General features: G+C 42.7%; 1 protein-coding gene across 6 annotated transcripts in view; it reads left to right on the top strand.

Moving 5' to 3' along the window:
* Window positions 1-12,748: 12,748 nt before the first annotated feature.
* The window catches only part of NRG1 (neuregulin 1), a 1,129,346-nt gene continuing 1,125,727 nt past the window's right edge, over window positions 12,749-16,367 (top strand). For 3 of the 6 annotated variants that reach the window (XM_025394177.1, XM_025394178.1, XM_025394179.1), the window contains exon 1: window positions 12,755-12,958. In XM_025394177.1, the coding sequence (XP_025249962.1) occupies window positions 12,922-12,958 (37 nt within the window). In that variant the 5' untranslated portion in view covers window positions 12,755-12,921. Of the gene's footprint in view, window positions 12,959-13,526; window positions 14,269-16,367 lie in introns of those variants that run through there. The other 3 variants (XM_025394184.1, XM_025394185.1, XM_025394170.1) reach the window with 2 other exon arrangements.

Below are 16,367 nucleotides of genomic sequence, written 5' to 3' on the forward strand. Positions count from 1 at the left end.
GCAAAAAGAACTACACTTTTACTTTCTATAGTTAATACATAACACCTAAAACTGAAAAGAAATCTAGAAATAGCAATGTGATCATGTTCTTGGGGCAAATACTGAGACTCAGCTAAGAGTTGAAAATGATTATGGAAGGAGAAATGGAAAGTGGGGGTGTCTTGAGATTCCTGTTTGTATTAACAAGTCATAGAAGTAGCTTACTCTTGAACTATGTGCATGTATCACTTAGATAAGAAACACAAATTAAAAAATTGTCCTCAGTTCTAGAATTTTCAACCCTTAGAAATTTCTATTCACTCTGGTGTAAACCTTGAGAACTTCTAACACTCCTCCCAAATGTGTGATGAGATCGTGGATCTCATAAGCTCTTTGCTCCAGGGCAGTTTCAAGCATGGCTTACATCTGACACAGCCAACCTCCTGGTGAATGATAGACAAGTGAGAATATCCAGGTAATATTAGCCCTTAGAGAGGTGGAGAGTAACTAAATTTTGTTAAGTTGGGGAGAGAGACAAGAGGAGAGTAGTTCCATCATCAGCTAGTTTGTTAGCAGAATTTTAATGTTTGAAACAAAAATATTAACAGAAAAAAATGCCTCATTAGGTACGTGAGTGATATGGTCTGAATGTATGTGTGCCCCCCAAATTCATGTGTTAAGACATAATCCCCAAGGTGATGATATTAAAAAGTGGGGCCTTTGGAAGATGATTAGGTCATGAGGCTAAAGCTCTCATGAATGTGATTAGTAACCTTATAAAGGGGCTTGAAGGAGCCTGTTTGCCCCTCCTACCATGTGAGGACCCATAGAAAGTTCCATCTTTGGAGAAGAGAACAGACCCTCAGCAGACATCAAACCTGGCAGCACCTGGATCTTAGACTTCCCAGACTCCAGAACTGTGAGAAATAATTTTCTGTTATTTAAAAGTTACCCAGTCTAAGATATTTTGTTATAACGGCCTGAATGGACTAAGATAGTGGGAAAAGTAAAGATGATAAGAACAGATAAGTTCAGAGCAGATTCATTTATTGGATCACAAAGGAAGATCTTATTCTTCATTTGGACCCATAATTAATTTCAAGGAGAAGTTTGCTGTTTTATATAAAATGGGAAATTCTGAAAATATTTCTAGATGAGGCACTATGGCACTATTACTCATTCAAAAAGGTAGAACTTTATAAGGAACCTTTTCCTTCTTTGATTTTATGTTATTTATAAAGAATTTAAGGTATCTCTTAGTGTTTCATGTCCTTTGTTTGGAATTCTGGAGGTAATTTCCTATGCAAACACTTGCAGGTGTTTGGGTCTACAATGCCAACCCTCTAATGACTCATTCATCTCTGGTTGCCACAAAGCACTGGACTAATTTTTCTATGGAAAAATTCAAATATGCCTTCATATTGGGCAGCCAGGAATACTTGTGACCTTATTTTGTAATGGAAATTAAAAAGTACTGATGATAGGTGGGATCAGGAATAGAGATGCTCTTTAAGGGCAGGAGAGTATTACTATTGGGAAAGGTACAGCTTAGAGCAGTGAAGATTTACAATTCTTCTTCCAGTGCCTCTTGGCAGAAAATACTGTGGTATCCAGACCCCATTCTGAATCTGATTTGATTTAGTTCTTGGGCTAGAAGAGAATAAACATGTAGTTAGGAGCATTTCTAGGCAGTAATAGATTGAAGAGACAGGTAGAGTAGAATCTCAAGAAGAAAGAGGGAAAGAAGGAGATTTCCTTGGTCACATAATATTCTAGTTCTGGCTCAAGATATTTTATTTACATATATATGTATATCTTCTGAGTTGGGTGCATGCACACATATGTTGAGCTCATATAAATCAAAAGCTGTCTGTACATCATTTTGGTATCTTGTCAATCTCACAAAAACTAGTATCAATGAATGTTGTGAAATTTCACAATTCATTAGAGAGTAACGAAGTCTAAATGGTAAGAATATAAACTCTTAAGTTAACATGCTTAATAATTAAGAACTTTTGCCTTGGAGCAGATGAAGAAACCCAAGAATTGTATAACTTAACGAAGAGAAAAATATCTATTTAAAGAACTGACCATTTTCTAAAATTTCAGAACAGTGCACATAATTGGTTGCTCATAACAACACAGAAAAGGATGCTCAGTCTATGAAATTCAATCTCAATCAGTTTTGCATTTTATCTGCATCTTTAATATCAGGATAAATATTATAACTAAATGCTTTGGTATTTTCCTGAATATTTCCTTTGGGAGGCTGAATTTTTTCATAGATAAAAGGGAGGTATACAGATATGTTCAATCCTATTTACCAGAATGAGTTTTTGGCTGATCTTTCATATTGTTTTACTGACTGCTAGGAAGAATTGTCCTCCTCCTCTTTTATTTCATAGAACATTTCTCTTTTCTTTCTTCTCTTTTTCTTACCCTTTTTCTCCTTCTCCTTCTCCTCCCCTACCCCTCCTTCTTTTTCTCCTTCTCCTCCTTATTCTCCTCCTCCTCCCCCTCCTATTTCTTCTTCTTTTCCTTCCTCCTCCTCCTCCTCCTCCTCCTCTTCTTCTTCTTCTTCTTTCTTCTTTCTTCTGAAATGGCCTCACTCGGTTGCCCAGGCTGCAGTTCCTTAGCACAATCATAGCTCACTGCAGCCTCGAGCTCTTAGGCTCAAGGGATCCTCCCACCTCAGCCTCCTGAGTAGCTGGGACCACAGGTGTGCACCACTGTGTCTGGCCCCTATTACATAGAACATTTTACTTAGTTTTCTCACTGATTTTGTGATGTTGCCCTAATTCCATGCCGGGCACAAAGATTATATAAGCAGTAGGGTACTTTGTGGACTCACATGTGGCCAGGTTTGTCCTGGGATCTTCACCCTTTCACTCCGTTACTTGTGACTCACTCCAGCCTATACAGAGGGAAGAAACTGAGGTGAAGGGATTCACAGAGGTAATGAGCCCTTGGATTACTGAGGAGGGCTGTGGCAACATCCTCCAGCTCCCCAGCCCCCGCCACCTCAGGTAAAGGAAGCAGAGGTGAGAGGAGGCTCTTGTAACATGTCCTTTAAGCCAACCAAGGAGTTGGCTGCAAGGGTACTACTAGGAGACAGTGAGGGTACGTAGAATAAGAGGAAACTGGCCTTCTTGTCCCCAGCTAGAGACTTTCGGAAGTACAGAAGCCCTTTGCCTTTCCTGGGGCTGCCAGGGGAGTATAGAATGGGGAGTGAAACTTATCCTGAGTGAGTGCACAGTGCTCCTTGATGATTACGCCTCCGTAAATTCAGAGACTGGGGCTTACTGATTATCTGGGGAATTCTGAAGGCAAGAGGGCAGCTGGAACAGCCATAACGACAGCAAAATGAGGGGGTGTCTGAGAGTAGCCTGCTTTTTAAAATCCTTTGGTGTGGAAAGGATGTTTGAGTTTCCCACAGATTAAGAGGATGCTGTGAAAGGTACAAGCTACCTTAAATATTTCTTGCTCCAAAGGTGGCTTGCTAAGGCAAGAGAACACCCTAGTAATAGGTTGGGATGGGAGGAGATATACCACAATGGGTAGGTAAGGGAGAATGTCAAGAAGTGAGCACAAGCATATGCTTTCAAAGCTTCTAAAGAAACTTCCTGTGTACCTCACTGAAGTGCTAGGATTTGGATGTCTGACCAACCCAGAGGTAACTGATGGCCAGCCAGTATTAACCAAAGGAGAGCTAAAATGCACAGTAATTGAAGCCAACAACAAAACATGTACCTTTCCTTTAGTCTTCTCTTCCTCTCTCCTGACCTTAGAGAAGCCAGAAGAGCAGGGGAAGGATAGGAAGGAAGAGAGAAGGAACAGGTCAGTTTCTTCTCCACCACTGCAGCCCTGAGTTAGGGGAGTAGCTTTGAATTGGATATTAAATTAAATTTTGATTTAGACTGGACCAGATATCTTTAATCCCTGCATGGATGCCATCATTAATGGAATGGGGCTTCTTTGTATACCTGAGAGAATGCAGCAGCTATGGGATCTGCCTGAGACAAGGACTGAGAGATGCATGTCCAACAGAGAATGCTTAAAAGCAGTGATTGGAGAGAAGTAAAGCCATTTCCCACTAAATTCGGACTGTTCAGTCAATTGATTATACTGAGAGAGATTATGCAGTAAAGTTATTTTGCTGACTGGTAAAGAGTCCCTTTGAGGATGGTATGCAACTACCACAGAAGTTGGTAGATTTCTTCTGTGAATAAAATCAATGTTTGGGGCTCAGTCTATTCGGAATGACTTATTACTAGTACTAAAATTTGTGTATGTGATTTACTAAGTCTTTAATATGGTCTTCATTTGTTGCTTCATTTATTCAAATGTTTATTAATTGCCTCTGTCTTACACATAGAAAAAAGTAATGCTAAGGCAGTTGTCACTGTGCTCAAGGAGAAAAATAAAATAACAGTAATTTATACATGCTAGTATGTGCTGGGAACTATTTTAAGTGTGTTATGCACATAAATCTAATGTAATCAATTTAATCTAAAAGGTAGTTCCTCTTATAATTGTTTAATAATGAGTGAAACTGAGTTGCAAAAAGGTTAAGTACTTTGCCTAAGATTATGTAGCTAGTAAGAGTTGAAGCTGGAATTTGAACCCAGGAACTCATGCTATGCTGCTTCTCATAATATAAGGTATTTCCACTAATACAGAATTTAATTTAGACTATGATTAAGTTTAAAGACAAGATTACAAGGAGAAGGATTAATGTGACCTGAAAACATTGGATAAGACTCCAGACTCATATGTTCCAATGCTCCGGGAAGGCCAACCATAAATGGAAGGTATATCTTTAGGACTTGGAATGAAAGGACACATTAGTGTCATTTCCGAGTTTCAGCTGTTTGTAATATTTATTATAATATCTTTTTTGGTGTTATCACCCAGAGACGTGTTCTTTGCCATAAAATAGATAGCTTAATAGATTTCTTTAATATTATTTTGGAGTAGACATCGTAATTTCATTTAGACTTTAAGCCTTGGGAGATATCTATATATGTATCTATAACATCTATATCTATATTATCTGTAGTGTCTGTATCTGTTTGTATTTATATCTGATAATATTGGTGGGTCCTTTGTAGAGTTGTCCTTGAATTCTGGAACAAATCTCTTCTGATGCATTCTGTAAAATATGAGGAAAAAGCCTTTAACTCTTTCATGTCCCAATTTGGGCCAAGGGAACTCATAGCTATAGAAAAATGACACACTCAATAAACAGGAACAATTAGAAGGCTATTGCTTGTTGTATTTTGGAAACAGCTTTTGAATGCTGGCTTTGTGGTACCTCTTATCTCAAAGTAATGTGGAATTATCTTATACATGAAGAATTTAGCATTCTAGCTGCTGAGAACTCAACATTTCTAAGGTGCTGAGATTATGGATCCTATCACTTCCAGAAATGGTTTTTGGAAAATAAGAGTCTAGGCATGCAACTTCTTAGGAAGGCTTAACACAGGGTTTTTAGTTATACTATTGTGGCTCCTAGGCAAAGTGCAGAAACGAGAGAGCCAATACCTGAGTTCTAAACCCCCTTCTGACAACAATCTGCTTAATGACCCTGGGAAAGGCAAGCCAGTTTCCAAAACCCTTTTTTAAATCATATATGAAATTAAGGGGTTTGGACTAGGTATCTAGGATTCTTTCCTGGTCTAACATTTGATGTGTTTCTCTATGGTTCAAAGCATAACCTAATGGGGAAGTTTATGCCATTCTAACATGGCATGCTGGGTTAGGAGTGGATGATAAAATATTTATTTATACCACTCTTTCATTCAGTAAATACAGAAAAAACTGGTGTGAAACTTACCAGTAGGGCAGGAAGTTGATTACTTCTCTTGTTTTGATCTCTTTTATTACATGTCTTTGTTTTGCAGGCTTCTACACTTCAGTGCCCTCCTTGACCTAGCAATAAACTCTCCTCCACACTGAAGCCTTCACTGAAAACTTCAGAATAGAAGTTGGTATAAAGTATAGTAATTATGGCTTTCATGGAGTGACGTGTATGTTAAGGACTTCAAAGCATCCTACTATTCACATGTGTGGACTGTGCTAAAGTAGAAGAATCTGTAAAACCAAAGGAAAACAAAAGTGACAAAACTGGAGGACTTTTATTTTTATGGAGGCAGATGGGCAAAGTAAGGTAGGTTGAATGCCACTTCAGTTCTAAAAGTCTATTTATTTTCTCTTGGTCTGACTGGAAGTGCCATCAATATAGCCCAACACTTTCAAGGGAAGGATGACATTGGAGGCTGCGATGGCAAAGAAAATTGTCAAATTGTCAAAAATCGAGCTTTAGGATTCAACCTTTGAGACTCATAATTCATGATCTGCTTTCTTTGCCTTCTTTCTTTACTCAGCCGTGGTGCATGTTACTTTAAATGTTTAGACAAAAAATTCTATCGTAAATATGACCATTTAATTTCCTACAAGGTTTTCAAAAGTTTCTTCTTGGGTTTATTCATCCCTGTGGAAAATTCCTTAGAAAGTTTTAAGAATCTTCAGTGAATACTTTTGGAATAAAGGGAAAGAAAGCAAAAATGCTGTTTTATCATTGAGAAAAATGAAACTCAAAACAAGCTTAACCATCAAACCTCTTCTTTATTCCAATTTGGCATATTTGTAATAGCAACAAAAAGCTGTTCTTAGAAATGATGTGTTCTTAGAAATAAAATGCATATTTCTTACTCCTAAATACCACTGTACGATGGGATTTCCAAGTCAATTTTTGGGGGAAAATGTGTAACTTCTGTATAATGTATTTAGGATCTTAAGTGGCGTATTTCTGTTGGGTGGTTTATATGTTATCTGTAGATAGCACCTCACTACTAAGGCATAAGAAAGAAACTTGTGCTCAAAGAGGAGGGATACAATAAAAATAGAATTTGATTTCAACAAGTGGATTTGATCATTTGCAAAATGGTGATAATAATCCCTTCCGTACCTCACAGCATTGTTACGTTATTAGTTAATTATAATGTTAATAGTACTAATAGTCATCATCTCAGCATTCCCAAGAGAGTCCCAGGGAGGTCATATTAACATCAATTCTTATATTTTCCAGTTTGTTAGCTTACAAAGTGTAACTGCAGAGTCTTAACTTGATATTCACCTTCCCCCACCAGCTCTCCTCAGGTGTGCCCTAGTGGGAACTCAATCTGTTACCCTTTTTCTGTTCTTTTTCCTTAGGGGGTGCTGCCGTGAGAACACAGATCCCCTACTTCTCTGAAAAGTGCCGTGACATTCCCACTGCTGTGTTGTTCCCCCTTAGTTTCTTTAGGACACATCTACAATTTTCCTTCCTCCTAGAATTGGGAAAAGCTCTTTTATTCGCATGGACTTTTGCTTTTTCTCCTGAGTTTGAAATCACCAGGCATGGTTGTGCCTTTAAGAAGTTTCACAATGTTCTTCATAAAAATAGTCTGAACTTTAGCATTTCTTTTTTCCCTGGGATGGAGTCTCGCTCTGTCACCCAGGCTGGAGTGCAGTGGTGCGATCTCGGCTCACTGCAAACTCCACCTCCCGGGTTAAAGCAGTTATCCTGTCTCAGACTCCTGAGTAGCTAGGATTACAGGTGCCCACCACACCCGGTTAATTTTTGTATTTTTAGTGGCGATGGGGTTTCACCATGTTGGTCAGGCTGGTCTTGAACTCCTGACCTCATGATCCGCCCACCTCGGCCTCTCAAAGTGCTATTACAGGTGTGAGCCACTGTGCCTGGCCTGAACTTCAGCTTTTACTTGTAGTCTCTCTCTCTCTGAGAATGAGCCCTTGTTTTGCTAAGCCAGCCTGCGGAATACAACCCATTCCACCCTCCATTTTTGATCATCCTTCTTCCTTTGTTTCTTCCTCAAGTCTCTCTTTTCTCCTTTAGAAAACAGACACAAACACACACACACACACACACACACACACACGGACAAGAGCAACAAACAAAGTATATCCACCCACACATACACAAAAAAATCCTCTAAACATCATTAATTCATGGAAATAGATGGGGAGAGACAAGATTGTGAGCCGCACACCAGCAATCACTGACTCAGTCTAAACAAAGAGTAACATAATAATGGTACACAACAGAGAATCACCATTTGAATTTTATGACCAGGTCTTTAATAAGTATCTTGCAGCCTGTTATAGAAAAGCACTTTTAAATAGTGTCATATGTCTCATAATGGGAAAAGCATCCCCCAGAAGTATTGAGCTTCCAGCAATAAAGGCATTTAAGTAGACATATTATATGATCAATTTTAAGAGGCATCCAATATCTGTTGTCCTCATTGCTGGATTGGAAGAAACCTGGGGGCAACATATCATTTATTTAGCATAACATTGTATTTTGCATAACACTAGAGTTTCTAAAGAATTTTCACATATACTAAGCTATTTTAATCCTTGCAAGCACCCTGTGAAATAAAGCAAGGATTGTGCTTATTTAATAAATAAGGAAAGAGGTTCAGTATGATTGATAAATTTTCCTGGAGTTTCAGGGCTGGCAAATAGCAGAATTGGAGTCTGATGGCAACCAATTATATCCTTAAACTTTACATATATTGCCCAGTGTAAAAGTTCAACGAACGCTCATTTCTTTGTTGTCTGGAAAGGGCTGTTGAAAAAGCAAACCTGTGAGACTTTTTGATCGTCCATGCCTGCCCCAAAGTTCCAAGAAGTTTTGAATCACGTAAAAACAATCAGAAAACCCTGTTGGTTTTATTCGTTTTTTTCCTCCATCCCAGCTAGACTAAAATATGCAAAAGCTATGGGATTTCATGTCATACCAACTGTACAAATTAGCGGCACAGTAGATGGTGAGTTTCTTCAGAGCAGGAACCTTTCATCTTTTTATATTTCCTCCTTATGCTACATAGTATTGACTTAAAAACACACCACCACACACATGTAATTAAAGAAATGGATAGATGGAGAGACGGATGGATAGGTGGGTAGGTGGAGGTGACTAGGGACCCTAGAGTCTGTGACATAAGGAACTAGGCCCAGTTCTTAAAGACTCATATTGCAGCTGGTCTTCTAAGAATCTCCCTAACTTTCTCGCTACCATTTGACAGACAGACATTCTGCTACATTTTCTCTCCTGGGTGACCTATAAGGGTTTACATTCACCAGTTCTTGTAACTTGTTCTTCACTCAAACCCAGCTTGCTGTTAATCTGCTGTGTCTAAATAGTAATGGATCCTGCACCTGCTCTAAGACAGGCTGTGAAGTGAGGCTTCTTTCAGAGCCTGCAAATTCAGGACTCCAGGAACTGCAGAATGGTTGTTTCATGATGTATAGCTGGAGGTGTGTACTTCTGTGTGTTGTTGGTCAATGATGATAAAGTAGGTATGAGTGCCTCTGTGAATTTTCTGTTGTCCTTTCAATAACTACCATTTAGGAGCATTTAATCAGGTATAAAGTGCTAGCGGTGGGAAAACCATTTCAGGTTGCCATTGCACTGTGGAGGCAATTGTGGCCTTTTTTTCCCCCCCATATTTTCTAAACTACTAAAAATAGTGTTTCACATTTACCTGCATAATTTGATGTCTGCTCTTTCCCTGCTTGAGCAGATAACATGATGACAGCTGCTCTGATCCCTAATTTTCCTTTTATTTTCGACTTTGACCATGGAAACATGTTGAGCCCCAAGGAAGCACTCAGTTCTACTATCAACAGGTAGAGTTGCCCCCTTAACTGGTCATAATGTCTCCTAAATAGTATCAGGCCCTAGTAATCCAGGAGGCAATCCACATTCCCTTACTGAAATAGGGAAGGGGAAGATTCATGATAGAGGGGATATTGAATATTTGAATGTCGTGCCTAAGTATGCTTACAGGTTAGTATGCTGTGGATATTGATGCTTATAAATCTCAAGATTTTGGCAGTTCTCAAAGTACAGTCTCTATCACCAGCAGTATCAGTATCACCTGGGAATTTGTTAGAAATGCAAATTTGTGTCCACCCCCATCCCCAATCTACTGAATCAGAAAATCTGGGGGCAGGGCCAGCAATCTGTGCATTTGCACAGATGATTCTGATGCTCACTAAAAATTGAGAACCACTGGTTTTAGGATGTTTACAAAAGACTGAATCTTTTTTCTGTCTTTTTAAAACAGTGGTGTGGACAAATTAAATTGTCCCTTTTCTGAACAGCATTTAATCATACTGAACAATTATTCATACCTTTTCTCAGGCATATGTTAATCATATTAGAAATGCCATTCCCTTATCATGCAAAAGGGTAAAATCAGCAACATCCTTCCAGTGTGGGTGGGTAAATGAAGGCTCCGATACAAGAATTGAAATGAAATATGTATGCAAACAGTTCTTAGTACTGAACAGTTTAAAGAAGGCCTACCTTTGCACAGAAAATGTCTATAAGAATTACTCACTAATGCCGCTTAACAGAGAGAGGAAGAGTAGAAGATAATGTGGGAATAGGGTCTTTTTAAAAAGATACCATTTTAAAGAAGAAACTTATGTTTTATCATAGACAAAATGCTTTGTGTAGTACTAAGAGGGGCATATCTATGCCTTTAATGACACTCTAAGCCAGTGCTTTAAAATTTTATTGTTGTTTTTATTGCTTGGAATTCCATTTATCTATAAGAGTGTTGGGTTAATGTGTGGTAAGCACATTGCCACATCAGTCCATGATTAATTAGCTGACATTTATTGAGTACTTAATATTTGCCCCAAACTGGATGAAAATTGGGGAATATAGAAACTATCATCTCTGCTTTCTAACAAGTTTGCAATCTAGTTGGAGAGATGGGAGTAAAACTCCTGAAAAACTTGGGGTCAATAAGATAACATGATGAAGAATGAGAAGACATGACATAGACTGCAAATGCAGGGAAAGTGCACTTTGGGGAGTGGTCGTTCCAGTGTTTAGTATGTCAGAAAGTAGGCTTCATGGGGCAGATGTATCTCAAAGGATGTCTAAGATCAGCAGTGGATTGTTTGCAGAAATGGCCTAATTCTTCCCCTGCTTGTATCTCTGCTCTTTGGCATTGCAACTTTTCAGGTCTTTATGTGAAGATGTAGAGTCTACTCTTCTGCCCCTAGAATTTGAGCTGGACTTGTAATGGTGGCAATGTTGACATGCTAATTCTGAGCCTAGACCTCAAGAGACCTCACACATCTCTGGCCACTCTCTTGAAACACAATCAGCTGCCAAGAACAGGCCCAGGTTAAGTCTGTGGAAGGAAGAGACCACATACTTTATGAGATGAGATGTTTCAGCTGAAGCCATGGGAGACTAGATAGCCCTCAGCAGAGCCATCAATGAGATCAACAGAAGAACCCCCTAGCTGAATCCAGTCCAAATTGCCAACTTGCAGAATCTTGGGCTAAATGAACCAACAGGTCACCAAATTTTGAAGTGGTTTGTCATATAGTGACAGATAACTGATAGAAATCTGAAAGGTAGAGAAGAAGAAAGTGTTCTAGGCCAGAGCTGTACCTCCCAAAAAGTCAAGTCAGAAATATGTGAGGCCAGGCTAGAGAGAAGTAGAGAAACTAGTAGGATTGGATGTTTGAACCACTTTCTTTCAGTAAATCGCTAGAAGCACCAGGCAGGGTTCAAGCGAACATATGCTGGAGGCCAGACCTGCCCAGCTATGCTGCTAAATGGTGATCTTCTCCTGAAGTGCTCCATCAGGGAATGAGAAACAGGAATCTCCCCTTGCCGAGACACACAGGGAGCCTGATGACCCTGTCCCTCTAAACTGCACTTTGAGAGAACGGAACCTTGTTTTGTAGCCAACTATATTATGCCAAGAACAAAAAGATCTTTGTAGTTTACCGTCTGTTTTTATTTTTTTATATAAAAATCTAAAGCTTCTATGACATACTTTCAAGAAACTGCCAGAGGCAACACGTAGAATCCCAGAGTAAAGATATCATGAAGTTAGAGTACTTTAAAATTCTTCAGTTCTCACAATGTGGATCTATCGCCCATTGAACAACAACTTTAACTGTTTTATGAGGTCACTGAATATATTTTTCACCATAAAAGAACATAAGAGGAAATATTTACCTTGAAGTGCTAAAAATGTGTTCCCTTTCTGTGGAATGGTATTTGTTTGAAAAGAATATCCCAGGAGAGGATGGATTCTTGTTTTAGAAATAGCTCTTTAAATTTGGCAGGACATGTGCGGATAGGGGGACAGATGGGGGTGGAGGTGGGGGAGCTTGGTATTCAGGTGGCACAATACCAGGTGGATGTTAAAGACCTACAACTCCTTATGCCTGGGATCTTTTGTTCCAGTAGCCATAGGAGCTTCTTTCATTTCATGTTTTATTTTTTTGCAAAACCATTACTTGACAAAGTGCCATAAACTTTATACAAAATGGCCTCGTTGAGCAAATATTTTATTCAAACTATGCTCCTATCAGCAGTACCACACATGTCATAAAGTCATGGTGAAGCAGGAATTTCAATAAAAGAAAAAGCGGGGGTCATGAAGACCGAAGGATCAAAGGAGCAAGGAGTAGAGGAGGCGTTACACCTGAAGTGGACACTGTGTGTGCGCGTTGCAAGGAGAGAGCGCGTTATAAAGTTGTTGTTTTAATCGCCGCTTGTCGCCTGCGAACATGTTGCTCCCTTTTAAGTGTCAAGCAAGCGGTTCACCCGAAACTTTTCTGCACCGAGGACCCGCACGCCCGGGGTCCCACCTGCCCCTCTCTGCCTGCCTCCCACCGGCGCCTGGGCATCCTGCGCCGGCTACAGGTCCTTGCTCACTGAAGCGTCACCTCTCACTCCCCAGTAAATCTCCGCAGCCCACTCGGACTGCAGCCTGTTTGCCGCCCGTCCTCCCATTGCAGCACTCGGGGCGACAGAGAGGGAGGAGGCGCGCGGGGACTGGGACGCCCAGGAGGACCCACTCGCGGGTCCGGCTCCGCTCTGGCAGCAGCATGGGGAAAGGACGCGCGGGCCGAGTTGGCACCACAGGTAAACAGACTGGCGAGGCGCAGGACGCTGTCGCCGCCGCGGCCACCCAGCGATTTCCAGGCACGCAACTCCGCCTCCAGGGCTCTCTCCCTCGCGCTCTCTCCCAGCCGCTTGCTCGCAGCCCCAGCAGCAGCCGCAGCACCACTTCACACAAAGGACTGTCACCCGCGGAGCAGCTCCTCCACCTCCACGTCCTCCTCCGGTGACAGCAGCCCCGACAGCAGGGCTCGGGCGCGGCGGCGGCAGCGGCGGCGCGGGGGGTGGGGGGACCTGTCACTCCCTGCAACCGAGGCGGCGGCAGCGGCTTTTTTGCCTTTTCTATTTTGCTTTTTTTTTTTTTTTTTTGCCCTTATACCTCTTCTCCTTTCTGTGGCTCCATCCACTTCTTCCCCCCTCCTCCTCCCATAAACAACTCTCCTACCCCCGCACCCCCAATAAATAAATAATAGGAGGAGGGCAAGGGGGGAGGAGGAGGAGTGGTGTTGTGAGGGGAAGGAAAAGGGAGGCAGCGCGAGAGAGCCGGGCAGAGTCCGAACCGACAGCCAGAAGCCCGCACGCACCTCGCACCATGAGATGGCGACGCGCCCCGCGCCGCTCCGGCCGTCCCGGGCCCTGGGCCCAGCGCCCCGGCCCAGCCGCCCGCTCGCCGCCGCCGCTGCCGCTGCTGCCCCTACTGCTGCTGCTGGGGACCGCGGCCCTGGCGCCGGGGGCGGCGACCGGCGACGAGGCGGCTCCCGCGGGGGCCTCGGTGTGCTACTCGTCCCCGCCCAGCGTGGGATCCGTGCAGGAGCTAGCTCAGCGCGCCGCGGTGGTGATCGAGGGAAAGGTGCACCCGCCGCGGCGGCAGCAGGGGGCACTCGACAGGAAGGCGGCGGCGGCGGGCGAGGCAGGGGCGTGGGGCGGCGATCGCGAGCCGCCAGCCGCGGGCCCACGGGCGCTGGGGCCGCCCGCCGAGGAGCCGCTGCTCGCCGCCAACGGGACCCTGCCCTTTTGGCCCACCGCCCCGGTGCCCAGCGCCGGCGAGCCCGGGGAGGAGGCGCCCTATTTGGTGAAGGTGCACCAGGTGTGGGCGGTGAAAGCCGGGGGCTTGAAGAAGGACTCGCTGCTCACCGTGCGTCTGGGGACCTGGGGACACCCCGCCTTCCCCTCCTGCGGGAGGCTCAAGGAGGACAGCAGGTACATTTTCTTCATGGAGCCGGACGCCAACAGCACCAGCCGCGTGCCGGCCGCCTTCCGAGCCTCTTTCCCTCCTCTGGAGACAGGCCGGAACCTCAAGAAGGAGGTCAGCCGGGTGCTGTGCAAGCGGTGCGGTAAGTTCCTCGCCCTTGGGGGCGCGAACCCGCGGCGAGAAGGGCGCATTCCGAGCGCGCGGGCACCGGGGCTCGACGGCCCCCCGAGCAGAGCAGAGGCGCTCCGGGTCCCAGTTGTTGGTTTCAGGGTGGTGGGCTCTCAGCGATCCTCAGAGAGGGAGGTTTCGCCTTCTCCAGCTTCCCTTGTCTTAGGCTTTGCCACTGGGGAAAGCCCAAGTTTGGTCTTCCGTTGGGGCCGCCTGAAACTTTTTAATGCTCTGGGATTTGGCTCACCAAGTAGATGGGAAATGTGCCGGCTGCTTTCTTGCATGTGGGTGATATGAACTTGGTTTTGGTTAGGAGTTGCTGATTCTGGGCCTCCTTTGAAGGAGGAAGGGTGAGTCCCGCAGGATTTGAACGCTTTCCCATCACATGGAGTCCAGTGTGGAGATGGTTAGGGGTTTGCTTCTGTGTCTGAGAAGTCTCTGCAAGGAAGGGGCAGTGCACTGACATTCCCCGACAGATGAGGTAGAGCTTTTTGGCAACTCAATGTCCAACAGAGAGGTGCGGTCTGTACCTTGTGACTATGTGCAATAGGTGAGAAGTATAAAGTTGTTATTGGTGGGGGTTTTTTTTTTGGCCAAATCATCTCAAGAAATTTTGTTTTCACAATATTTTGGTTTGGAGGATGTTTTTGCACTTCAGTGAATCAGAACAGATGAACGAAATTATGGAGTATCACATGTAGGCCCTGAAGAAGAATAATTTTGGAAGTTTAGCAGTTGATTTGCTACACCTTTTCCCACTCGCCACTGAAAAGTATTCTTCCCGGGTCTGCTTCATATGATCAGGTTTGAGAAATTAGCTGATTATCTCATTATGTTGCCGAGGTAGCGTTATGTTTATGCCATTCATAAACTAATTTCTATGATCTAAATATCTGTATAATTTTCTGATTACCATATAATCACTAACACATAGCGGGGTTTCTTCTCAAACAGTAAATTAACACGATTACACATCACAAATTCCAACATGCATAATAGCTTTTCCCCCTGGTCTTTATGTATCCGTCTAATAGACATTTGGGTTAATTGAATTTTTATAAAACTCAGCACCATGCCATGCAGAGTCTGCCTGTGATGGAGAGTATGTCAGTTCTTTTAAATTTGTGTCTGGTGGGGGCCAATTATTTAAATTTCTAGTTGGCATTTGTGGTGCTTATGTCCTGCAGTTAATTAATACCTGATGATTTGGTTTTAATGACAGCAAAGATCATTGTTCACCCACTGTTCCCTTATCTGAACAATGTACTTTGTATGCCAGAGACCTGTTAGGATTGCACCACTCAGTGGACAGAAGCTGTTCAGTGAGAGTGGTGCTGAAGAAAGCTGAGTGGCATCGGGATTCCCCGAGACCCACTGATAGATGTCACTCTAAAGCATGGGAAATGCTCTGCTGGGAACTGTCTTATTAGGGAACAGAAAAGCTCAGCACCACTGTACTGCAGCATATTTTATTCTGTTATAGAATCGGAAACAAAACCTTTTAAGCAACACCACTGTCCAGTTTTCACATGTTTTATTGTGTATAATTCAGGAAGGATTTTCCCTTTATCCCAAGTCATATGAGTTTTGAATCTTTCACTCCACAAGGTGGGAAGTTGATATAAAGGGGTTCGTAGTCAGCTATGATGCCTAGCATTGGGGGTGCATTACCAGATTATCAATTGTGTTAGTTATGCCTTTTAACTAGAAAGAAATGTAAGACTTGAGAGGTAAAGTTACTATAAACATCCAGAGAATGTTTGGAAATGGAAAGCCCATGTTGTTTGGAGGAATCATATTCTGTTCTTGTGCTTCTAAGGAGGAAAAACTTCACTGAAGGTACTTAGTTTTGTCCCTCAGTTTGCCAGTCAAAAGAAATAACACATAGTTGTAAGTTGTGGCACATTTTTAAAAAGTGGGTTTTTAGTGAGCTGGAAATCTTTCTGCATGTAATGGAGTATATTAAGAAATCACAAAGTGACTGCCCTGGGTTTCTATCGTTATTGTGTGTGCTAGGTGATTTTAGTGTTATGTGATTTAAAGTAGGATATTGCTTTTAACCTCAACTAATAG

Source organism: Theropithecus gelada, chromosome 8 (assembly GCF_003255815.1).
Source record: "Theropithecus gelada isolate Dixy chromosome 8, Tgel_1.0, whole genome shotgun sequence".
NCBI classification, from domain to species: Eukaryota; Metazoa; Chordata; class Mammalia; order Primates; family Cercopithecidae; genus Theropithecus; species Theropithecus gelada.